Source organism: Panthera uncia, chromosome A2, assembly GCF_023721935.1.
Source record: "Panthera uncia isolate 11264 chromosome A2, Puncia_PCG_1.0, whole genome shotgun sequence".
Lineage (NCBI taxonomy): Eukaryota > Metazoa > Chordata > Mammalia > Carnivora > Felidae > Panthera > Panthera uncia.
In genome coordinates this window covers 6,620,905-6,647,255 of record NC_064816.1, presented here as the reverse complement: position 1 = coordinate 6,647,255, position 26,351 = coordinate 6,620,905, and the positions used below count along the sequence as shown (strand labels likewise).

The 26,351-nt window shown below is 44.2% G+C and overlaps 2 protein-coding genes, 1 long non-coding RNA gene and 1 pseudogene across 5 annotated transcripts in view; 3 read left to right on the top strand and 1 right to left on the bottom strand.

Moving 5' to 3' along the window:
- The window catches only part of EIF3G (eukaryotic translation initiation factor 3 subunit G), a 767,140-nt gene that overhangs the window by 330,500 nt on the left and 410,289 nt on the right, over positions 1-26,351 (top strand). The gene's annotated exons all lie outside the window — the stretch shown is intronic.
- LOC125928728 (zinc finger protein 639-like) lies at positions 1,860-6,842 on the top strand (annotated as a pseudogene).
- On the bottom strand, positions 7,199-7,894 carry LOC125930614 (uncharacterized). The gene is made up of 2 exons (XR_007460186.1): positions 7,757-7,894; positions 7,199-7,382 (listed from the first exon to the last, which is right to left on the bottom strand). It is a non-coding gene; the product is annotated as an uncharacterized LOC125930614 (long non-coding RNA).
- Positions 8,149-24,479, top strand: LOC125930545 (zinc finger protein 426-like). Its single transcript, XM_049642406.1, is given in 7 exon segments — positions 8,149-8,307; positions 15,659-15,756; positions 16,254-16,339; positions 16,963-17,089; positions 18,391-18,471; positions 19,000-19,082; positions 20,170-24,479. Coding segments are annotated over 6 exon segments (1,926 nt in total). The 5' UTR covers positions 8,149-8,307; positions 15,659-15,731; the 3' UTR covers positions 21,694-24,479.

Here is a 26,351-nt window from a genome sequence, read left to right as displayed (position 1 = left end):
GAAGTAGAGAGGAGAGTGGGAACTAGAGGAGGAAGGAACCACATACACATTAACATGGAGAAATTCAAGACCGAGGCGTTTCAGGAGGGTATACGGAACTGATGACTGAGTTACTGGAAATAAGTCTAGATACGTAGACGGAGGACAGACTATTGAGAGTCTACTTTGACATATTAAGGATTTGAAAGCAATGGAGCACTGGCGCCATGCGTAAACACAGGTGTAGCATGAGGACCTTAGGATCACTCTGAGTGGGAGAAAGTGGAGGCAGAGGGGACAGTTAGGAGATGGTTGAAGTGGTCGAAGGGAGAGATGATGAATGATGAGGCTGTGACGTAGCCAGTGGCAATAAAGTGGGCGGATTTTGGAAGAGAGGTGTATTAATTTCCTTTTGAAGCTGTAACATGTCGCCATTAAGCTGAGTGGCTTAAAATGACACACATTTATTATTTTATATTTCTGGAGGTCAGAAGTCTAAAATGCATCAGCAGGGCTGCTTCTCTCTGGAGGTGCTTGAGAAAGTTTGTTTCCTTGCCTTTTCCAAATTCTAGAGACCCCCCTCCCCCCCATTTGTGGGAGTCTCAGCAAAATCCCAGAAGAGCCTGAGAATGCAAAGGGGCATTTTGAAAAAGTAGACCTGTGCCCGGGTGGTCAGTTCACTGACCGTGGTCCCAGGTACACACCTGGAAACAGCCATAACCCCATGTGGACTTGGCTACAGCCCCATTTGGCCATGGCACCAGCAAAATCCCTCAGGCCCTGGAAGGAGACACATCCACCCATGCCTCAGGTAACAGGTCTGCTGACCTCACTCTGAGAGGCAGACTTGAACAGCCAGCCTATGACCCAGCTCTAGTGTCTCTCAGCTGTGGTCTTCCCACAGAGGAATCCAGAAGGATTGGTGTCCATCTGTGTCCCTGTAGATCTTGAAGCAGCCCACAACCCAGGTCCAGACACTCTGAACCATGATGTAGGAAGAATCATGCCCACAGAGGGACCAAGGGGGAGCCCCATCCATCAGTGCCCACTGAGGCAGGCCTACAGGACTCGGTCATGGATGTGGAACCTAAGGCAGCTCTATGACATGGCTGCAGCCCCTCTGAGCTGCGTTGTGGAGCTATTCACACATGGCTAGTGAGAGAGCCATACCTTTCCACACAACTGGGAAAATAGCCAAGCTAATGAGGGACCATAAGGCAAGCCGAGGGTCAAGCACAAGCTAGCACAACACCCCCCCACCAAACCCTGCCCTCCCCCCACCCCGAGGTGGGATGTGTGTAATATTCCACAGGCACTCCTGGCTGCCCAAGAACAAAGGAAAGGAAAGAAAACAAATGGTTAACTGACACAGATCACAGTCAAACAGGACAGGAATCTCCATTAGTTTACAAATGTCTTAGTAAGTTACAAGAAAAAGGCAATCTTATCAATAGCTTAATCTCCAGAAACCTGTGTACTCAGTTTCCTAGAGCCCTGATATCACCCTCCCCTCCAAAGTGATAGGGGGAACAAAGGCAAGAAGGAGATGACAGGTAAAATTAAATTTCTTTATAACCAGCAGCCCAGTAACAAATGCTTGAGGCAAATACAGAGTATAACAGTTCTCCAGCAACTTCCTACTGTCTTAATGTTAATGCATTACTAGAGGGAAAACACCCTTAGCTTGACAATAGCAAGACCCCTGGCATCTTGTGAGTCCTCTTTAACACGTAAAAGTCCTTCAGGAGGCCCTCCTTTTGCCTTTACCTCCCCCAACTCCACAGTATATAACCTGCCACTCTTCACAACCCCAGTGCAGCTCTTTCTGCCTATGGATCCTGTCCCTGTGCTTTAATAAAACCACTTTTTTTTGCACCAAGATGTCTCAAGAATTCTTTCTTGGAAATAGGCTCTGGACCCCCCACCACTCCAAAACCCCACCACTGCCACCTGTGGACCCTGAAGACCCTGTGCCAGCCCTGACCAAGGTCCTGGAGGCAGTCCTGTCTTCCCAGGACCCAGATAAGGTCCTTTTCCTTATTAATAGGATTTCCAACCACAGGCCCTTCTACAGATCCAGGAGCTGTGGTATCACATGGCTCCAACCCCACTCAACTATGATCCCAGAGGCAAAGCCACCATCCCTGAAACCCAGCAGAAGATCTTTATCTAGTGAAAGAAGCCTCTAAATTAGATGGAAAGAAGTGTTTGCTCCTTCAAACGCACAGACCCTAATACTAATCCCACCTGTCTGCATACACTACCAGCTGACCTGTGAAGAAGGCCAAGCTGAACACCTACCGCATAACATACAACAAATATTACCTAACATTACATATTTACCATGACACATTAAAACATATAAAGCTACCATAATCAAGAGTGCGTAACGCACATACATAAATATATTAATATATTACTAGTACACAAGAGTTCTCGAAACCAATGTGTCCGACTTCTGGCTCAGGTCACGATCGCACAGTTTGTGAGTTCGAGCCTCGCGTTGGACTCCATGCTGACAGCTAGAGCCTGGAGCCTGGAGCCTGCTTCAGATTCTCCCTCTCTCTCTCTCTCTCTCTCTCTCTCTCTGCCCCTCCCCCATTCATGCTCTGTCTTTCTCTCTCTAAAATAAATAAACATTAAAAAAATTATAATAATTGTTTTTTAAATAAGGATGGAATTCCAATTCAGTATGCCAAACGGTTTATCAATAAGTCGTCCTAAAACAATTAGACATGTTCTCTGGAGGAAAAAAATGTGACTGGATCCACTATCACACACTACATGTCAAAATAAATTCCATTCAGATGAGAGATTTAAATGCCGTTAAATATGTTTAAGAAGAAAATTATAAAATCTGAATAAAATCTACAGTTTGAAGAGATTTTTTTTTTAATTTTTTTTCAATGTTTTTTATTTATTTTTGGGACAGAGAGAGACAAAGCATGAACGGGGGAGGGGCAGAGAGAGAGGGAGACACAGAATCGGAAGCAGGCTCCAGGCTCCGAGCCGTCAGCCCAGAGCCCGACGCGGGGCTCGAACTCACGGACCGCGAGATCGTGACCTGGCTGAAGTCGGACGCTTAACGACTGCGCCACCCAGGCGTCCCTGAAGAGACTTTTTAAATCCAAGCAGGAAATGCAGATAGTCTTGTAAAAACTGCAGAATTGCAGATGGATTCAATGGAATTTTTTCTGGCCATTGTTTTGGTGTCTGTTCCATGAGACAACCAAACTTATTTTGACACCAAAAATGATGATTCTGAGAGAGGGACATCAAATGACTTCCTAAAATTTACAGATGGAATCAAGGCCAGAAAGAAAAACCATTACTACCTGGCTCCCAGTCCTCTACTTAGAATTCTAGACCACACTGCCTTTCCCACAAAAAAAAATCTGCTGATACTGAAATTTGTGAAGAGTGTGTGACTCACCTTGTTGTAGGTCGTGTTAGGATGTCCCTGGAAGGGGACAGCCCTCTCGCCAGCGCGCCCGAAGAAACTGAAGGGCAACCAATCACCGAGCGCCAGCACAACCCAACGGAAAGCCCCTAGCAACTCGCCAGAACGAACTGAAGGTCAACCAGTTACCGAGCAACAGCACAACCAGCAACGAAAGAAAGACCCACCCGAACCTAAACCCGGAACTGCTGCAGCTTAAAAACCCTACCCCACCATACCCGGGGCGACTTCCCTGACTCCTCTCACTCCTTGAGTCACGGAACCTCGCCCCGAACCTTAGTTCCCAATAAAGCCTTAACCTGCAAAAATTCTTTTTGACTCTAACTCCTATCTTTACCCGGCCCAACGCCTGACACTAACAGGTCATGATCACTTATGAACTTCGGAAAGCAAAAACAGGATCAAAACAAGTTTATTATGGCCGGGCCAGACAGGGAAATACAACAGGTCCCGAAAGTCTGGCCCCGAACAAGCTTTGGGAATGTCTCATAAAGGCTGTATCGACCACTCGGGTTGCAAAGGGTGGCAGTTTGAAAGGGCAGGCACCAATCACACAGTGTTGTAGGTCTTTAAAATATGAGGCGGGCACCAATCACACAGTCCTGAAGAATTTTAAAATATAACTTGTTGACTCTAGCTAGTTGAATGCTGAATCATGTTGTTCACAATATTAGTCTTCTAACTAGTTCGAAGAGAATGCGGTGCCTGAGAATGGGGAAGGGTGATTATGCCAAGCAGGTTTCAAGAAGCTCAAACAAGCAGTTAAGAGGGAGTTTTATCTCTCAGTAACTCAGCAAATGTGGTTTTAAGCAGAACTAATATTTTGGGAACAGGAGAAACACTTCTATGAAAGCCCAAAACAAACACTGGTTCAGCATCTCACACTCTGTGGTCCTTCTAAGCTTACACAGGTCATAGTTTACTCTTGGGCTACAGGAGGCTAGCTATGTTTGTCCTTTACAACCTGAATCAGTCAACCAACAAACTCAAGAGCAGAGTCCTATAGAAATTCACACTGCTGAAGATGTTCCAATTGCTGCAGAAGTGCATGCAATTTCTGAAGATTATGATATAGAGACAGAAAACAATTCCTTGATAGTCTCCACAACCAAACTGAAGGGGAGACTCCAGCTAAGCTTTCCAAAATTCTTGGCAAGAGCCAAGCTTTGAATGTGATGGCCCAGCAGAAGTAGCCTTTACTGAGAGCTAATAGCAGTGGCATCTAGAAATATGAACTTTGTGAGTTCAACAGTAATGAGGGAGCATAAGGCAAGCTGAGGGCAAAGTACAGGCTAACAGCACCTCTCCCCTCCCCCCCCCCCCCCCCTCCCCCCCCCCTCCCCCAGGTGGGATATGTGTGATGGTCCTCAGACACTCCTGGCTGCCTAAGAGCAAAGGAAAAGGACAGAAAACAAATGGTTAAACTGACAGGGGTCTCCTTCAGTTTACAAATAACTTAGTAAACTGCAAGAAAAAGGCAATCTTATCCATAGCCTAATCTCTAGAAACCTATAGACTCTGTTTCCTGGAGCCCTAATATCACCCTCATCAAGATGTAAGGGGGGTTTAAGTGCTTGCCATGGTGATGTGGGAAACTAAGGCAAATGAAAAATCAAATTCCCGGGGCACCTGGGTGGCTCAGTCGGTTGAGCATCTGACTTTGGCTCAGGTCATGATCTTGCAGTTCGTGAGTTTGAGCCCCGCGTCAGGCTCTGTGCTGACAGCTCAGAGCCTGGAGCCTGCTTCGGATTCTGTGTCTCCCTCTCTCTACCCCTTCCCCACTCATGCTCTGTCTCTCAAAGATGAATAAACGTTAAAAAAAATTTAAAAAAAATTAAATTCCCTTATGGCCAACAGCCCACTGACAAGTCCTTGAAACAGGCAGAGTGACCTCCCTCTAGGAGCTCAGCTGCCTTGATGATGACACTTTGCTAGGGGCAAAAGGGTATCTTGGCTTAACATTATCCTGTTTGCCCCACCCCAACCAGGATCCTGTGAGTCTCTTTAAACACATAAAAATTCCTTTGCAAACATCCTTTTTCTTTAACCCCTGAGTATATATTGGAAATTACACTCCAAGCATATGGCCCCTGATATACATCTGAAGGCTCTCATGGCTGAGGTTTTACTAACAGTAATAAATGATGTTTTCCTAACAACAACCAGCCCCTCAAGATCCTGGAAACCTTGCTTCCAAAATACCTTAGAGACTTTCTCTATCCCTGACCCCCTCCCAACCTGAGGATATATAATGAGTTACCCATCACGACCCCAGTACAGCTCTTCATGCCCATGGGTCTTGTGCCTGTGCATTAATAAAATCACTGTTTTGCACCAAAGACATCTTCCAGAAGTCTTTCTTGACTGTTGGCTCTGAACCCCACCATTACTCCCAAAACCCGATCAGCAAATATTTTCCTGATTTAAATCAGCATATGATCCTGAAGCATAAGTGTACTGGTTCAGATGTGTGTCAAGCATGCAAGGACAGTTTCTCTACCAATGTGCTTCTGATCGAACATGCAAACTGCGTGAAGACGAGCCCTACATTTATTGATACTGTGACTATAAAACAGTGATTTTTGAGAACCTCAGCCAGCACACTGCAGACACCCATTTTATTGACCACCTTTATTGGTGTGTGCTGCACAACGTACAGTTCTCCTCATGCAGTGACCTCGACCTACATTTCCGGGAGCACAGCTGTGATGAATGGTACTTGTGTCAGTTTTGTGAGCATAAAACAGTCGATCCAGAAGACGTCCACACCCATGTGGTAAGTGGACATAACTAAAGAGTTAATCATAAATATAACCACGGAGAAGATGGACAGCTACAGCCTCTTCAGCAAAATTACCTCTGACAAATGTAAAAACTTCTTTGTATGTCAAGTATGTGGTTTTCGGAGGAGACTTCTGGCAAATGTTAACAGGTGTGTTGCTACAGAGATACTTAAATTTCTCCTCATGCTTGTGATGACTGGGAAAGGCTTTTCAAGGATGCTAGAATATTGCAAACAGTTGAATTCACATTTATCTGAAGGGGTTAATTTATGTCAATATGGTGAATATTCGACAAGACCAACTGAAGAACTTAATAGTCATCTAGATTTCAAGCACTAAGCTGACTTACCTTATAGATGTAGTGACTGCTTTATGGGGTTTAGGAAGTGAGAGAGAATTAAGAAGTCAGCTTCAAGTCCATGAGACAACTTGATTACTTTCTTTAACTTCCATAATGTTAATGTAAAATAATAAATTTGAGTTTTATGGGATGTTTAAAAAAACAAATGTTTGTACAGTAAAAGATGAAACATTAGGGGTGCCTGGGTGGCTCAGTTGGATAAGCATCTGACTCGATTTTGGCTCAGGTCATGATCACACCGTCCTGAGATCAAGCCCCCCATTTGGGCTCCAAACTGGACATGGAGCCTGCTTAAGATGATCTCTCTCTCCCTCTGACCCTCCTCCGCGCTCTCTCTCTCTCAAATAAAAGATGAAACTTTAACATAGCAACCGAGATGACCAGTTCTATAGATACATAAAACACATTTGATGATGCACATGAAAACGATGTTTCTCTTTTTATTGAAGAATAATTGACATACAATACTGGATTAGTTGCAGGCATACACATAACGCTTTGATATACATACACATCATGAAAGGGTCACCACAGTAAGTGTAGTTAGCATCTGTCAACATACAAAGGTGTTACAGTGTTACATTGACCATATTCCAAATATGGGTACGCTATATCTCTTGTCTTCATTATTTTATTTATAACTCAAAGACTGTATCTCTTATCCCCTTCACCCATTTCCTCCATTCCCTCCCATTCCCCTCCACTAACTCTTGAATAGATGTGACCCTCAGTCCTGCACAAAGGCCATCCAATGAAAACCACAGCAAACGTGATTAGGGGAGCAACTTTATAACCATGCCTGAAGAGAAGAATGCCTGGTATCAGTGCGATCTCACAAAAACAGATATGCATATCTGACACAGAAAAAGGAAAGATTTACAGGAACTGTCATAACAATGAAAACAAGGCATCAACGACTAGACTTTAGCGTCGTGTCCAACGTAAATGACAATGAGGAAATCAAGGCCTAGAGACGGGATGGACTGAATGCGGTAGACAGACTATGTGATGGACTCTCGGGCTTAACGATACGGGACGTGCAAGGAGGCCGGCAGGAAACCATTTACTGCACAGGCTGTGGGGTGAACCCATTGGCGCCCTGCGGGGAACTGGCCTCGCCCCCCGCCCACCCCCGCCCCGCCCCCGCCCCCGCCCGTAGCCGCGCCCCCATACCTGGTTCCTGCCCCAGCCTTGTCCTCCGGGCAGGATCCAGGCCTCAGGCCCAGCGCGAAGCCCACGCTCGAGGGAAGCCCTGTTCCGCCGTCTGATGTGGAAGTCCCGCCCCTCGATTCCCGGCAGGAAGCGGAAGTGGCGTCACGCGCTCGCCGGGGTCTCCGGCAGCTTCTTGGCGCAGGGTTGAGCCGGTTGGGCTGGTAGCGGTCGGACGTGGGCCGGCCGTGGTGGGGAAGGCGTGAAGGGAGGCAGGAGGTGGGGATCCAAGGCCGGTTTTAGTCGGGGTCGCCGATGGGCCTGCTTAACGGCCGGGCAGCGCGGCTCGCATCCGCCTAGACCGCCCGACAGGCCGCCGAGGCCGGCGGTTCTGGCGCGGAGCCGCTGTGGTCCTGCTGGGAGGGCGCGTGCGCGGGGTGTTCGTGGCCACTGTGCTCGCCTGTCCTGCAGCGTGCAAGCGGCCTTTGTGACTTTTGTCCCAAAGGAAAAGAGTTTCTGCCGCTGGGAGTGGCCCAGACTCCGCCCCGTTACTCGCAGCCTCAGGGACCCGGCCGGTGAGCGTTCTGGAAAGTTGGGTCAGCGGGGCCTGTGTTTCCTTTCGGTGGGGAAGGGAAGAGGCAGTTTTATCTGAGAATGTGGCTTTGTCTGCGCTCGTCTTTTCTTCGGGACACACTGTCTTAGGCAGGTGATATGCTTTCTCGGCTGTGTGTAGTGTGCATGTTTCAGTACCTAGTTATACACACGTGCTCCACTGGTCTTTGTACTAAAGAGAAACCGTTTTCACGTCGCTTTTCCTGAGACCCTCCTGAGCCTGTCCATTCCCACCAAGTTGCGAGCCAGGGAGTCCGGGAGAAAAGAATGGAGGCGTGAATACTCCATTTTCAGAATAACTGGATTTCCCATTAACAGGGCATTTGGACTGTTTTCCATTTAGTGGAAAGACATTTTTCTTTCATAAAAGCTTAAACCTGAAGGAAATGTAAGCAACTACTGCTATGAATGTGCGTTCAGGTAGGTTCACCCATTTTTGCATTTTGCGTGGTTGCTCCTTCTAGATAAATGTATTTTTCAGTGGACTGTTTGAGAGTAAATAGGAAATAAATTGTAGATGATGCTTGACCTTCAAATACTTAGTAACGCATCTCCTAAATATAAGGACATTGTGCTACTAAAACCATAATACATTGATTTCACCCAAGAAAATGAAAAATGTTATCTAATATCTGCCCTGTAAAAACTAAAGTTTTTCACATTGTTTCAAAATACGTTTTTGGATTTTTCTGGATCTAGGATGCAATCAAGGTTTATATGACAAGTTTTTATGTCTCTAAGTCTCTTTAAAGCTAGAGCAGAGGGGTGCCTGGGTGGCTCAGTGGGTTAAGCCTCAGATTCTTGATTTCAGCTCAGCTCATGAAATCCAGCCCTCTGTTGGGGTGACAGCATAGAGCCTGTTTGGGATTCTCTCTCCCTCTCTGTCCGCCCCTCCCCGGCTGGCGCGTGTGTTCTCTCTTGAAATAAATAAATAAACTTTAAAAAAAAAAAAAAAAGCTAGATCAGAGGCATTTTTTCTTCATAATACTGACTTGGAAGAGTCACATGTTCTTTGAAAACTTGTACTTAATGCTATTTGTGATTTTATTTCCATGGTGTGTTTAAATGTTTTCTTTATTTCTTGGAATTTTAGAAAGTGGTAATTGGGTTCAGTATAGAGTTAGTAGACTTTTTGTCTGAAAGGACAGAGGTAGTACATAGCAGGGGTGCAAGAGCAGCTGGCTCTGGGGTTCTAAAATCCCAGGTTCTAAAACAGACCGGGTTCTGTTACTGGCTGCTTACAAAATCAGAGAAGGGGGTATTGTTGAAACACCACAGGAATGTACGTCAGTAAGGCCCATGCCACGAAAATCAGCTACCTAAAGACTAAATTGTAATGTTACCCTGTAATAATTTGTATATTAAGCAAAACAGGAAGGACATAGGAAAAGTGAAAGGCGTGTGTGTGTGTGTGTAGTACATAGTATATATAAATAAACACATGCACATAAATAAATACAACAAGCATAGACAAAACATGTCAACCCAGTATATTTTAGGTTTAGTTTAGGTTTCTGGAATTGGCCTTGAGGCGATTGTCCATCGTTCACTTCTTCAAGGCTAATCCCCTACTTCCGGGCCTTGGGTGCGTTGGGTGTTGGCATTCGTCTTTGCAGTTCCCCCAGCAGTGTTTGTATTATTTCTGGATGAGTATGTCCAGTGGTGGGGTATTCCAGGATCCTCCTTTTAGATTTTCCTGCCATAATGGTTCTTACGCTACGGGTCAGAGATAAGGGAATTCTGCCAGGTGCCAAGAATGCCTGTATCGCAATTACACATTTAGGCGCTGGGGAAAGAAAACCACAGAGTGGTAGCTTGCTGCAGCTGGGTTTAATCTGAGTTCATTGGAGTTAAGACTTTTTAAAAAGTTATCGACCACCAGCCTCCACTTTGACTTGGTGGTGTGCCACAGTGATATATTGGATCCTTAGTACTTAGTGTCCTCTTAGAGATGGTGTGGAATAGTATTTTCTTTTCCCCCGTGTATAGTCATTCTCATGAATGCTTATGTGAAGGATCTGTATGAAGATTTATAGTATGGATTGTGGTGATGGTGCAAAATCCTTTGCTGAAGGGGTTCTAAGTTTAATTTGTCTATGTCTGGAAGTTGGGTAGTGGGCTGTGATTTTCCACTGGGGTGAGTCAAGTCAGAGTTTTGGTTATTAGAGACTTATTCTTACAGACATCAAGTAAAATTCTAGTACACAGGTTGGCATACTGTGGACCCTGGGTCAAATCTGGCCCTCCAGCTATTTTTGTACATAGAGCTTTATACAAACTTAAGTGTATTCGTTGGTTCTTTGAAACCACAATGACGGAGTTAAATATAGCACAGGGGCTATTTGGCCTGCTTTGCCTAAAAGGTACTGTATGGATCTTTAGAGGGAGTTTGTTGACCTCTGCTATAATAGGCTGCGTGTCTGTTTCGTTGCAAGGGACTAATTAGTTTCCGATTAGTTAGCCACCGCTAAAGATCTCTGCAGGACAAAGCATTCTTTCTGATTTCCTGTTTCGTTCTCACTGGTCTTGACAGTTCATGTGCCCACTTTGATTTGGTAATTAAGTGTTGCCTCCTTGGCTTCTGCTACTCTGGGTCCCCATCATTCCTACTGAAATCAGGGAGTCCATCTCAGTGATGGTATATCACCTACAATCATACCTGACCTATAGAGGAGAAGAAGGTGCTCCACTTACCCGTTTCTCACTAAAGTTGTGGAAAGAGTGTTCTGTTCCCTCAAGATGGGATGGGGAATGGGGGCTGTGTATCACACATGATAAATCCGTTGCAACATTCCTATCTCCCTAGGATTTGCTCCTTCACATTTTGTTGTGGAGTTCTGCTGGTATGTGAACTCTTTCTGCCGGTATGTGGGTCACCAATGAGTCTGTGGTGCCATCTAAGCTGTTAGAGCTTTCCCCAGATCCATGAGCTAGAATGTATTAAACCCAGACTGTCTAAAAAGCGCACCCATGTCAATGAATTTGGCCCAGTTTATTTGTTGTATTTCAGCCTTCTAGGTTTGGCATGCTTACAGCTGTTTCTCCCGTAGGGTACCCAGATTTCTTCTCCATATTACTGGAGTTGGAACTGTTTTGTTGTGCAAGCTGTTTTATCTTGCACTGTGTTGTATTCCTGTTACTGTGGATAGTGAACCGAACCACTTATGTCACCAGGGGCGTAGCACGTAGTTCGGGTGGGTCTTGAGGAGGAGCATTTGCTTCCAAGACTTCTACCCCAAGTGAGATTTTTCCTCAGTATTTTTTTTTAAATTTTTTTTTCAACGTTTTTTATTTATTTTTGGGACAGAGAGAGACAGAGCATGAACGGGGGAGGGGCAGAGAGAGAGGGAGACACAGAATCGGAAACAGGCTCCAGGCTCCGAGCCATCGGCCCAGAGCCCGACGCGGGGCTCGAACTCACGGACCGCGAGATCGTGACCTGGCTGAAGTCGGACGCTCAGCCGACTGCGCCACCCAGGCGCCCCTTTCCTCAGTATTTTTAGGCAGAGGAGGGCTCATTTCAGAAACGAAAGGGCAGGATAATTCCCTAATATGGGAGAGTCAGTGTCTTATGGATTCAAGATTGTGAGCTTCCTGTTGGTCCGACTAGATGTCCCCATTCCAGTTTTCAAGTACTCATTCCTCTCTCATCAGTGCCCTAATTTTCACACGAACAACTAGTTGAGACAGCCATTCTAATTGTGGTGTTATTTTTACCTGTGCAATTAAATTTCCTGTTTGATTTTCAACAGTGTGAGTCCCGTGGCCACAAGAAAGGTGCTTTTTAAGAGCTGTCTTGAAGCTTTCTGGTTCTCAGACCTTGAATTGAGCTTGTCGTAGTAAATCTGAGCATGTCATTTCGTGTGCAAGTCCAGCCATAAGAATCCTTGTACTCATCACTAGTGAGATAGCAGCCAAACATAGCATTTACTTGGACTCCCAAGCAAGTGCTTTTGTTTGCCTATCTTCACAATGAGCTACAGGTGATAGCTTGATTTTCATAACGCAGCTGAATGTCTTTCCCATTGTCAGGGAGCTTAGCTCCTGGCTCCAGAACAAAGACTTGATGAAGTCACACACTTGATGAATCTCCACATCTCATCTCTACCAGTGTACCTCCTGCAGTCACTGTCCGTCTCAATTTTGTATAAGTCTGGGTGTATGATCAGGAGACAAAAATCTCTCCTTGATTTCTAGATCTACATGGGAAGAGTTTACAAAGATGTAAAGAGCACTCTATCCTAGAACTGAACAGAATAATAAGGTAAGATTTGTAGGGGTGCCTTCTCCCCAAGACTGGGTCACATCTTATTTGTGAAGGTATCATTGCAGTCCATTGCTTGTGAATAAGTTGGCTGGGTTTCCTGGGGCAGAGGTGGTCAGCAGGCATTGGGCAAGCATTTGGAATGCAGACAAGCCAGGTATCCACAGGAAATAAGTGTTCAATTTGCAGACATTCCTGGCTGGTGGGTAAGTGCTCAGAAGACTGAGATCCCCATACACTTGTATTTCTAGAATAATTAACTGCATTTCCCAACACTTGGGATATATACTTTGTTAGAGACTGTTCTTTAAGTGTAATCTAGATGGAGACACATTAAGTGATGTAAAGTAGCTTAGTGGTCTTGGTCAACAATCACTGGGTGCCCTCAATGAGCCAGGCCCCGTGACATGTACTGGAAAATAATGTTCTTCAAGCCGATGTAATGCTACCCTTAATATGCAAAGAGCTCTCCAAAAGAAAGGGGATCCTCCTGTCAGACAGCTTTTTGGGGAGATGAATATATTCTGTATTTTCCTTGTACTGCTCATTACACGAGTAAACATAAGTGTCAGAGCTCATCCTCAGAATACTTAAGATCGACGCATTTCATTGCATAGCACTTATATCTCAGTTAAAAAGAAAAACCAAAAGGAAAAATGTACAGGTGTGGCATGAAAGTAAACACATTTGGGTCTGTTCAGCCCAAAGGACTTCAGTTTGAGACCCCTGGCAGTAAGTGCAATCTGTACGAAGCATTTGAGATGCAGTATTTGTGGCAGCATGTAATTTCAGGGTTCTGGTCTTTTCATGGATAGAATGAAGTATCTTGGGTTGTGAGGGTTATTTTGGTTTATGGTAATGAAACTGGAACTTCCAGTGTTTGTCATCACTTGGATAGCATTCTGTAGATCAGCATTTGGGCTGCTGTTCTGTGTTTAATTTATTAAGAAATTATTAAGTTTTTTTTTTTTTTTTTTTTGAGACAGAGAGAGACAGAGCATGAACGGGGGAGGGGCAGAGAGAGAGGGAGACACAGAATCGGAAACAGGCTCCAGGCTCCGAGCCATCGGCCCAGAGCCCGACGCGGGGCTCGAACTCACGGACCGCGAGATCGTGACCTGGCTGAAGTCGGAGGCTTAACCGACTGCGCCACCCAGGCGCCCCAAGAAATTATTAAGTTTTAACGTAGGAGTTATCCTTTGAACTGTATCAGATTAAAAGATAAGGTGAGTAGGAAGCCTTGTTAAGAAAGGAATAAAGGGGCGCCTGCGTGGCTCAGTCAGTTGAGCTTCCGACTTCGGCTCAGGTCGTGATCTCGCGGTCCGTGAGTTTGAGCCCCGCGTCGGGCTCTGTGCTGACAGCTCAGAGCCTGGAGCCTGCTTCAGGTTCTGTGTCTCCCTCTCTCTGCCCCTCCCCCATTCATGCTCTGTCTCTCTCTGTCTCAGAAATAAGTAAAAACATTTTTAAAAAGTTAAAAAAAAAAAAGGAATAAAAATGACATAAAAACTTGGTGAAAAACAGAAGTGATAATAGGAAAAGGAGGTTCTCCAGGAAGACTTCTAAATAGACCAGTGTGAAGCTGTCTGATTTGGCATTGCTCCTTTGCTGGGGTGAGAGGAAGTCCATAAACCTTAATTGAACTGAGCCTCAATTAGGACCCACTGAGGCTGTTGAATACTTGTAATGTCTTCTGAGTTTTATAAAACCTTTCCACCATTATTTTTCTTATCTTTTTGGGTTATTTAGAATAGCTTATGGTTACTTGCCTTGTTTGTCCTTACCTTGCCCAAAAGAAATCCAAAATATTCGTGTATACATTTGTGTTTGTATATAGGATACTCGATTTTCTCACCTGTTTGAATTTTTGCAACAATGATTGGATGAATCCATTTATAATTGAGTATCTTGTCTCTTTGGAATGTTGGGCCATTAAGCCCTGGGACATTTGCTGTATATGTCACTGTTTTCTACTTAGTGCCTAGCACAAGACCACAATTTCTTAATTATTTGTGGAAAGAATGAAGGAATAAGCCCATTATGATAACTTAAAAGGAGGTTCAGGGCTCCAAGCCACTCTAAGCTCCATCAAATGAAACCCGAGGGTGTTAACCAAATAGAACACTTCATTTTTATCCTCTGTGTACTATCCAGCAGTATTCTAGGCCAGTGCTGTCCAATGGAAATACAAATGTGTAGGTCATGTATATGAACAAAGCTTTCCTATACCTGTAATAAAAAAAAAAAAAAAAAAGGAAATACACTTTATCCCATCTATTCAAAATATTTTGTCATGTAACCCATATAAAAATTGATTTTAAATTATTTTCGTCATACCAAGTAGTCAGAATTCATTGGACATAAAATTTTTGTGACATATACTTGATATGTGTTTGAATCGTGTACTAAATACAGTTGAGAAAGTAGATGTAAGTTTACCCAACCATATTTAAGTTCTCTAATAAGTGAATCTGCAAATGAGTTTTACATTTAAAATATAAAAGTAAATAAAACTTAAAGTCCTGTTTTACTAACTGCCTATCAAATACTCAATAGCATATGTAGCTGCTGGCTACCAAAATGGACAATGCAAGTCTAAAATGATGTCTGATTATTATTTGGGAATAAGAACCTCAGGAGATCAAACATTAGAGACAAGCCTATCTACATTAAATTGTGGATCTCTTTTTTACTAATTGGAAGGTGTTGGACAAATGATTAGTGTTCTATCTCTCTAATTTTATCAGCTATTAAGTAGGGCTAATGATACCTATTGTAGAGAATTGTTATGATAATTAAGTGAGCTGATATACATAGAGCTCCTAGTGAGAAGATGTGTCACATATCCTCAGGAAATTGTAATCGATGTTACTGACTTTCATTTCATAGATTATACCATTTTTAGTGAATCTCACATATATCATCTGCAGAGAGAGAGCTAATGTATGATGTTTGATTGATGGATTAGTAATGCTTGCTGATTAATGATTGATGTGGAAAGGACTCCAGTTAACCCTGTGTCAAGAGTAATGAAAATTGCCATATTTACTTAGATTCTTAAGTTGCACTGAAGTGATCTTGGCATCAGATTTCGCATCAGGCAGATTTCACCATCAGTGTCCCAGGATGGCAGCCATTGATTTGACCCATGGTAAGTCATTGTTGATTCTCATTTTCAGAGGATTCTTAAATGTAACCCCTATACAATATAGGGTCCAGGGATCTGGGCCTAAGCAGTTAGGCTGCTGGTTCATTAGAACTAAAATTTGCCAGAGAATGCTGTTCTCTAAGTCAGCTTCCTGGTGTGTGTGCTTTGGGAGTTGGTGCTGCATAATCCCATTGATGAGTTCTATTATCTTGGGCAAGTAAAGAATCAGATTTCCCAGGGATTGGGTTTCCATACCTGTAAAATAAGACTGTGGCCCCTTTCTACATGGGCAGTGTGTCTGGCACATTCTTTTTGTGGCTTCAGGTGTGGCTGGGCTACTCTGGTATTTTATGGCAATAGTGTGTATTTGCATGAGATTTCTTGAGTGTGTAGGGATATACGGGAATCTCAGAATAGGATGGAATGACTTTCAGGTGGGTGATTCTGGGAGATATGCTTGTGTTGCATTCTAAGAATCTAAGTGTTATTTTTTCCCTGAGATCTTTCTAGAGATCATTTTCCCCTTCATGAGGAAAACACAGAGGCAGAAAGGATGGTGGCTGTCTGGCTGAAAAATTATCATCAGGTAAGAAATAATCACATCAATCAACAGAATGCCGTATTTACATCTACCAGGTGGACACATTCCTTCTAGGCACATCTATGTCCTGAGCTTCCTAAAGCAAATAAAGCCCCATGCAAGGACTGAGTCCCGAATTGAAGCTTCCCTGGAAGTGAAAATTCATTGAAAAGGGATTACAGTGAAAAATAGTCTCAGTATTTCAGTAATCAATCCTGAAGCTCAAGGATTTCAAGTGCAGGCTTCCGCCTTGCTGTGTGCTCTGACATGGTAAGATTTAAGTGTCCTTTTCTTAAAGAATTCAGTCATTTTATGCTGTTTATCATGTAGCGTGCTCAGAAGTCTATTGCAATAGAGGGAAATAAGAAGAGAGCTCCTACTCTGGTTATGCTGAGATAAACTCATGTTTAAAAGGTGACATTAAAACCATATGAGTGGAGAGGAGCAGTGAGTGAGTCTAGATCGAGAGAAGAGTACCTAGGACCACAGAACCATGAGATGATAATGAGAAATCTCATAACCCTGCATCGGTATTGAGTCTCCCATCCTGAAAACACGTGTTCTTTTGGGGTTTTTTGGTGAACGTTGGTGGGGATGTTTCTTAGGCCAACCCTGGTGTGATGGTTTAGATTGCAGTGACCTTTGACGACGTGGCATTGGACTTCACCCAGGAGGAGTGGATATTACTGGACCTCTCTCAGAGAAACCTATACAGAAACGTGATGCTAGAGAACTACGAGAACCTGGTCACAGTAGGTAAGTAAGGCTGCCACCATTCCTGATATGGATCATGTACTTAATGTGTTTCCAGGCTTGGTGATACCTAATCTGAAACAGAATTGGAAATAGGAGATGCATAGTCCCTGCACTAATGGGCTGTAATCTGCAGTGGGTATTCTGGAAATGTGGCTGTAGGGCCCACAGTAACACCATCGCTCTGCTAAGAATTTAATTCTCAGACTCCATTTTTGACATTCTGAATTATAAAGCTGGGGTTGTTGCCCCATCTTCTGTGTTCAGTAAGCTATCCTGACGATTGTGATGCGCTCCAACGTTTGAGACCACTGCTCTAGTGATTTCCCCATCAGAAAAGGAAGATCTCCTTTCCTTATCTCCTTTATTTCCTTTGGGTTTTTTTTTTTTTATGTTTATTTATTTATTTTGAGAGAGAGTAGGGGGAGGGAAGAGAGAAAGGTAGGGAAAGAGTTAGGGGGTGGGGGGGCGGGGAGAGAATCCTAGGCTTTGACAGTGGAGACCCTGATGCAGGGCTCGAACTCACAAAGCACGAGACCATGATTTGACCTGAGGCAAAGTCGGATGCTTAATCGACTGAGCCACCCAGGTGCCCCTTCTTTATTTCCTATTTGAATAAATGTCTTATGCTTTTTAAATATATATGTGCGTTTGTTTTGGCTTTCAGGGGTCAGAGATAATGATTTTTTGTCACAGAAAGGGAGCATTTGCCTTTTTGGTCCTTTGGAATAATTTCACTGCTTTCATTAGAAATAAGAGTTTTAGGGGGCGCCTGGGTGGCTCAGTCGGTTGGGCGTCTGACTTCAGCTCAGGTCATGATCTCGCGGTCCGTGAGTTCAAGCCCCGCATCGGGCACTGTGCTGACAGCTCAGAGCCTGGAGCCTGCTTCGGATTCTGTGTCTCCCTCTCTCTGACCCTCCCCCGTTCATGCTCTGTCTCTCTCTGTCTCAAAAATAAATAAACATTAAAAAAAAAAAATTAAAAAAAAAAAAAGAAATAAGAGTTTTAGGGGCATCCAGGTGACTCAGTTGGTTAAATGTCCAACTCTTGATTTTGGCTCAGGTTGTGATCTCATGGTTCGTGAGTTCAAGCCCCATGTCCAGCTCTGCGCTGACGGTGCAGAACCTGCTTGGGATTCATTCTCTCTCTCTCTCTCCCTCTGCGCCCCTCCCCTGCTTGTGCTCTGTCTCTCAAAGTAAATAAAAAACCATTAAAAAAAAAAGAAATATAGTTTTGGATTCATCAGAAGCCTTGTGATCTCTTGCGTGAGTCTCTCCTATTAACGTACCTTTTCCTGTGGACAGAATATCAACTGTCGAAACCTAAGCTGATTGCTTGGTTGGAACAACAAGAGCTAAGGGCAGTGGAGCAGGGTATTTTGCAAGGTGAGTGTGGTGACAGACATCACTGGTGAATGAGAAGCATGTCACTGGTCAATCTGAGGTATGACATCTTTGCAACTTTAATGTGTAACATTTTTAAGATACATTTTGTCTCAGGGCTGAAGCCATTTGTCTTTGATGTTTTGGGATACCTTGAACTTCTTTCAGTCTTCTATTGAAAATTTCTGTGATGTCACAAATGACCTGATTCTTCTACAGGTTTATCTTTGGCGTGTCCTTGTTGTCCATATGTTTTTCATGTGTCTACTTGATAATATTATGTTACCTGGACAATATTTTGATAGTTTCACATCATATTTGGTTTTCAGAAAGTTATTTTTTAGTAAGCCACTAAAGTGTGTTCCCACACACTTTTCGTTGTATTTTTCCCATGAACAAACTGATGCAATCTTTTTTCTTTCTTATTTCACTAATTTTAATATGAAAATAAAACTGAGTCTTATTTTAAGATTGTTTAGCCTATGGTTTATTTCTACAGATGTTTGAATCTGTGTCTTTGTTTTACTTCAGAATGGGAGACAGGACTTCAGACTAAAGGGTTAGCATCTCACCAGGATTTTTTTGGAGGAAAAACAGCCAGTGAAATACAAAAAGTAAGACTGATTTGAGATATTTCTTTTCTTTTTTTTTTCTTTTTTTTTTTAAGTTTATTTATTTATTTTAAGGGAGAGAAAGAGAGCGAGCGGGGGAGGGACAGAGAGAAGGGGAGAGAAAGGGAATCCCAGGCAGGCTGCACACTGTCAGCCTGACTCAGGGCTTGAACCCACAAACCATGAGATCATGACCTGAGCTGAAATCTGATGCTTAACTGACTGAGCCACCCAGACACCCCTTTTTATGATATTTCTTCTATTCCGCATTCAAAAAAGATTGGTAGTTCTGTTATAAAAACTCAGTGCAGTTTGGAGATATTTGAGACAAATGGCATTGACCAAAGACAAAGCAGTCAGAGATACTCTGAATATGATGATTTAGGGTTTATAATCTAAATCTGTTTTGAAAATTGTTGCTTCCTTGATACCACAAGTACACATTCCCCAAGATATAACTTGTCATTGAGTCTTTAAACATTTTCATGAAATTTTACTAGAAGGGTGCCTGGGTGGCTCGGTCAGTTATTAAGCATCCAGCTTCAGCTCAGGTCATGATCTCACGGTTCATGGGTTTGAGCCCTGCGTTGGGCTCTGTGCCCCTCCCCTGATTGCACTCTGTCTCTCAAAAATAATAAACATTAAAAAAAAAGTTAGGGGCTCCTGGGTGGCTCAGTCAGTTGAGCGTCCAACTTCAGCTCAGGTCATGATCTTCCAGTTCGTGGGTTTGAGCCCCAAGTTGGGCTCTGTGCTGACAGCTCAGAGCTTGGAGCTTGCTTCAGATTCTATGTCTCCCTCTCTCTGTGCCCCTCCCCTGCTCACACTCGCGTGCACGCTCTCAAAAAAAAAAAATAAACAAACATAAATAAATAAATAAATAAATAAATAAATTTTTACTGGAATGATCATGAGAGTAGAATAGATGGCATCAGTTTTTGGCAGAGGAATTCCCTGGTTTAACCTGAAAGAAATCAACAGGAACTGTATTTATGTAATAAAAGTGGTAAGAGTCCTTATGTTTTTAGCATTATAAGGTTGAAACTTATCAGTCTGAAAACGCTGTCATCATCTTTCATCCCTTCATCAACAGGAGAGGACCCACCATGGAGTAGAACTCTCTGACTGTGAGCAAAGTGGGAAAGACTTGAGGAAGCACTTCAACCTTAAGGCACACGTGAGAACTCAAAATAGAGAGAACGCTTTTGAGTGCAACCCGTATCACAATGGCTTCCTTACTCCGCAAAAGAAAAACTCTACTAGAGAGAAGCTTTCTGAGTTGAATCGGTGTGGTAAAATCTTGCGCCTGACTCCACCTATCATGTATGAGAGAACCAGCCTGGCAGGGAAGTCTTTGGAATGCAGCGACTGTGGGAAAACATTCATTAATCATTCCCATTTTCAGGCGCACATGAGGATTCACACTGGAGGAGATTTCGATGAATGGAAGCCGTTTATAAGAGCTTCAGTCTTCTCAGCAGGCCATACTGAGCATGTGCAGACACACACTCAAGAACCCCATGAATGTAAACAATGTGGGAAATCTTATGCAGATTCCAAGTGCCTCAATAATCACGTCATTCGACTTCACACTGGAATAAAACCCTTTGAATGTAGTGAATGTAGGAAAGCCTTCGCTACATCCTCCCGTCTTTATGTGCATTTGAGACTTCACACCGGAGAGAAACCCTATCGATGTAAAGAATGTGGGAAACACTTCCAGTGGCCCTCGCTCCTTCGTAAACACGTTCGAACTCACAGTGGTGAGAAGCCCTATAAATGTAAGGAATGTGGAAAAGCCGTCAGTCGTTCGTCAGTTCTTAATGAACATTTGAGAATTCACACTGGAGAGAAGCCGTATAAATGTAAGGAATGTGGGAAACGTTTCGCTTGGCTCTCGGTCCTTCGTAAACATGTTCAAACTCACAGTGGTGAGAAGCCCTATAAATGTAAGGAATGCGGGAAAGCCCTCAGTAGTTCCTCAATTCTTAACGAACATTTGAGAATTCACACTGGAGAGAAGCCGTATAAATGTCAGCAATGTGGGAAAGCCTTCACTAATTCCTCACGACTTAGTGTACATTTGAGAACTCACACTGGAGAGAAACCCTATCAATGTAAGGAATGTGGGAAAGCTTTCGTTTGGCCCTCGGTCCTTAAAAAACATTTACGAACTCACGGTGGAGAGAAGCCCTATGAATGTGGTGAATGTGAGAAAGCCCTTGGTAGTTCCTCGTATCTTCATGAACACTTGAGACCTCACACTGGAGACAGACCCTTTCAATGTGGTGAATGTGGGGAAGCCTTTAGGACTTTCTCCTATTTTCATAGCCATTTGAGAAATCACTCTAGAGAGTAACCCTGTGAATGTAAGCACTGTGGGCAAGCTTTCACTGCTGCTTTCATCTGGATTCAACACTTAAGAATCCACACTGGAGAGAAGCCCTGTTGATGTAAGGAATGTGGGAAGGACCTCACTTGGTCCTCCAGCCTTCACAAGCGTATACAGACTCACAGTAGAGGGAAGCCCTGTGAGTGTACGGGATGTGAGAAAGCCTACACCACTTGCACAACTGCAAATACACATTTGAAGTCCCACTGGAGAGAAGCCTTTTGAGTGTACACACAGAGGGGAGGCGTTCACCGTTTGCTCAAGTCGAACTCCATGCGTAAAAACTGATACCGCAGAGCAACGCCTTAGACATAAAGGAGTGCGAGAAAGCCTTCACGTCATGGTCACAACGTAACACCTAAAAAATGCACCATAGATTATGTACAGAATAATTGTGACCAAATTTGTTACCCAGTTGATTTCAAAAACATGACCACCACACTGGGGGAAAACTGTATGAATATGAGGAATGTGGAAAAGTCTCCAGGTGTCCCACTGAATACATGAAAAAACTCACTAATTAGATGCCCCGTGAAGTTAAGCAGTGTGGGAAGGCAACCAGTCTCCTACAGAGCACGCTGGAGGAACACAGTGAAGTGGTTAAATGTAACAGACGTGGAACTCAGCTTATAGGATGGGTTTATATATCTGTTCTGAACATGTGCCACTCTGCCCTGACCATTTTGGGGAAGGGTCTGGCTTCCTGCCCCTGAGAGTTTTGCTAGTCTAGTTTCTACACCTTGGTTGCAGCCTGGTCCCAGGTGAGACTACCACCGTTAGACTTAATGCTGTTCAAGCCACCCGGGTTGTCTGGTCGCGTGGACCTTGTCTAATACTGTGAAGACGATGAACATTTGAAGTAGTTAGTTCACTGCTCAGAGAGTCCACTGATGGTGCCTCATGGAGGTGAAGGTGTGGGGGTGGTATATGTCTCTAAATTTCCTGAAAATGCTCTTGGTTCTGTCTCACACCTGATCTTTCTGGGTCAGAAAAGACTTTAGAAATGGTGAGGGTTATACACCCAGATTTCATAGCTCTGCAAAGAGAGCTACACACCCAGTACTGGGTTAGAAAATACTTTCAATCTCAGTGTGTGGAGAGGTGGGGAACAGAGCTCCTAGATCACCACAACCCGGAAGAAGCCAATTATGTTGTTTACCTGTGTTTAGAAATAGCTGCAGCTGGCACGTGACTTGCTGGCTAGTTTCTCATCCTTTCATCTGTGGGAGATAGAGAACCTTGTGAATATGGCAAGTCTTGATAATCTGAAGTCCTTGCTGCCACCACTGGCAGTTCTTCAAATTGGCCTTTGGATAGAGACGCAGAATCCACCAGAACCTTGTTTCCGTACTGAGTTGACACATTCACACACTCGTGACCCTTGAGCAGCCTTTAGTTTTGTTGTGAGTGGCTTTGGAGGCCACAGCAGCTTCATGTCATTTTCGTTTGGGTTTAAACCAGTGGAGTACACGCCGAGTCAAATGTAGTGATGATCCTGATCAGAAGTGACCTGGGCACATTTGTCTTAGGTTTATGTTTGGAGGAGGTTGGGATATGAAGTGATTCTCTCGGGTGTAGGTGGGGGTGTAGGCTTCACTGCTTCGTGTGGGTTGCAGTATAGAATACGCTGGCCTTTGGTGGCATCATTGGATGATTGCAAAACCTACCTGTCCTCATTCCAACGATCTGATACCCTCATCAGTAACATCTGTGTTTGTCAATAACCACGCTTGCCGACTTTTTGTCTCATTAGGATCCTCTTTTCGTAGTCTGATTGTCTCTTCCTTAATAAGAATGTCTTCTAGATGGGGAAATATAAAGCACTTTCCACATGGTGGGTCTCACTGCTGTGACCTCCTTTTCCTATGGGAGAAGCCTGGCAGTGTAGTTCAGTTCTGCTGGAACCATTCTTCCCAGAGAAGCTTGATTGCCTCAGTGATCTACACTGTGGTACCCCCCCATGCTGGACCCCTTCATCTACAGCCTGAGGAAAAGGATGTGATGGGGGCCCTGGGAAGTCTTCACCTAAGAGAAATGGGCCCTGATGGGCCACTGGTCTCAGAACCGAGAGGATATTGTGGGCCCCAAATGCAAATGTTGTGGATTTAAATCTTGTGGTTATTTTTCTCTTGTAATAGAAACTTCATTTCCTCTGTTCCCAGAGCACCCATGACGTGCTTGTATTTTGTCTTTGTATTTGTTTCTCAACAACCTCTTTAGTAGTTCCTTTGTTACCTTTCTTCCCTAATTACAGTTCCAAAATTCTTTGGTCAGATTTCCTGTAGCCATTCCTGACATGGCCAACATTAGATGTGAAACACTTCCATCAAGTGCTGGCCTGCTTTCCTCAACTGCCCTCTCAAATGTTGATACTCTTCAAGTGCATTTATTTGGGTGCATTATTCACATGAAGAAGGGGCATGAAAAGGCTACTACAGTTGTAATTAAAGTCCTTGCCATGTCAAAACTGTTCATCCTGTTTTACATGTATAATTTCATGCGATTATGATGTTTCTTACAGAGATCTTCTCATTTACCCCATTTCCCACAAATAGCTTGTGATTGCAATGGATTCTACCATAGAAACAGGGATGTGATTTTCAACTTCCAGTGTAGGAATGTGATTTGAGTGGTAGTTTGCTTAGGAGTTTCTATGTAGTATGTTGCATAGGAGAAGTCTGAGATACTGCCTCATTCTTTGCCTTCTGTCGTCCTCCTATCAAGTGTTAGCTTTTACACTGATGGCAGTAAGAGGAAGAAAATTGTGGGGAGGATAAAACATCAGTTTAATCTTGGAAAGGGTGAGTTGAGGAGCCTACAGAACACCTCACTGGTAACAGTATATCAGAGGTCAGTTTTACTCGTGTGTCCATTGGTCTGTACTGATGCGGGTATAAATCAAGGACATACTTCTCCAGTTTGAGAGCCTGCTTCTCTCCTCTCCTGCAACATACATACTCACCACCGTATGCAGCAATGACTGAAAAGTGACCAAATACATTTTGGATACTACTGGCTTAGCCATCTTTTGCTTTGATTTAGTTATGTGATAAGTTAACTTAAGATTTCCTTAAGATTAATGCACTGAAATTCCTGGGACGCAAGATGGCAGAATATGAGGTCCCCACTTGGATCCCCCCACAGCAACAATAATCAGTCAGCCTTCCATGAACAAAAGTGCTCTGTGGAAGTTTTGGAATCCAGGTAGGAGACTACAAAACCTGAGTAGAGTCCACAAACTAGGAGGGTCATTTTGAGAAGGGACACCTATGCCCAGATGGCCGGCTCACTGGCTGTGGTTCCAGCTACACATGTGGAAACAGCCATGTCGTCATGTGGACTTCGCTACAGCCCCATTTGGCCTTGTGACCAGCACCATCACTCAGGCCCTGGAAGGAAACACATCCAGCCATGCCTCTCAGGTAACAGGCCTGCTGACCTCACTCTGAGATGCAGACTTTGAGCAAGCCAGCCGGTGACCCACCTGAAGCCTCTCTTTTAAAAAAAAATTTTTTTTGATGCTTATTTATTTTTGAGAAAGAGAGAGAGAGACAGAGCATGAGCGGGGGAGGAGCAGAGAGAGGAGGAGACACAGAATCCAAAGCAGGCTCCAGGCTCCAAGCTGTCAGCACAGAGCCCGATGCGGGGCTCGAACTCACAAACCGTGAGATCATGATCGGAGCCGAAGCCGGAAGCTCAACCAACTGAGCCACCCAGGCGCCCCCCACCTGAAGCCTCTCTTAGCTGTGGTCTTCCCCACAGAGGAATCCAGAAGGACATATGTCCATCTGTGAGCCTGGAGGCAGGCCTACTAACCTTGGTCTGACTGCAGATATTAAAGTAGCCTACAACCCAGCTCCCGGCACCAGTCCACGATATAGGAGGAGTCCTGCCCATCCTAGGACCCTGGGGGAGACTTGCCCATCAGTACCCCCTGAGACAGGCCTGCAGAACTTGGTCATGGCTGTGGGCCCTAAGTAGCCTTGTGAATTGGCTCCAGGCCCTTTCAGCTGTGGTCTGGGGCCATTTGTGCCTGCCTAGTCGCACAACGAGAAATGTTACCACCATCTTTGGACCCTGAAGAGAGTGCTTGTCTTGGTGTTGGCCAAGGTCTTGGAGGGACGTCCTTTGACCAGGGTCCAAAAAAGGATGATGGCCCTGACAATGGGACAGTATAGCACAGACTCCAATGCAGACCTAGTAGCAGCCATGTGACTGGTGTCAACCCCACTTGACTATGATTCTGGAGGTAGAACCCATCAGTCCAGGGACCCATACAAGACAGTTTTTACCTATGAAAACAGTCTATACACTCTTAAAGAGATGTTTGCTCTTTCAGTTATGGAGACACAAATGGCAAGCCCCGTTGCCTGCAGATAGAGCCAACAGACCATTAAGTAGCCTACACTGAGCTGAGAGATGAAGGACTTTCTGTAACTATGTGACCCTAGAACGACTGCAAGAGTGATTGATTACTCAAATGTGCAGATCTAATACAAAGAGGCAATGATCCCAAGAATTAGGTAAACATGTTACCACCAATGCAATTAACCCCAAGCTGAACACCTACAGCGGTAAATGCAACAATGCAGGGCTCAAACTCACAAACCATGAGATCATGACCTGAGCCAAAGTCGGGTGTTGAACTGACTGAGCCATCCAGGCACCCTCATATATAATTTTTTTTATTTTTTTGTTTATTTTTTAATTTATTTTGAGAGAGTGTGGAAAGGGCAGAGAGAGATGGAGAGAGAGAATCCTGAGCAGGCTCTGCACCATCAGCACAGAGTCTGATGTGGGGCTTGAACTCACGAACTGTGAGATCATGACCTGAGCCGAAACCGAGTCAGACACTTAACCGACTGAGCCACCCAGGCTCCCCC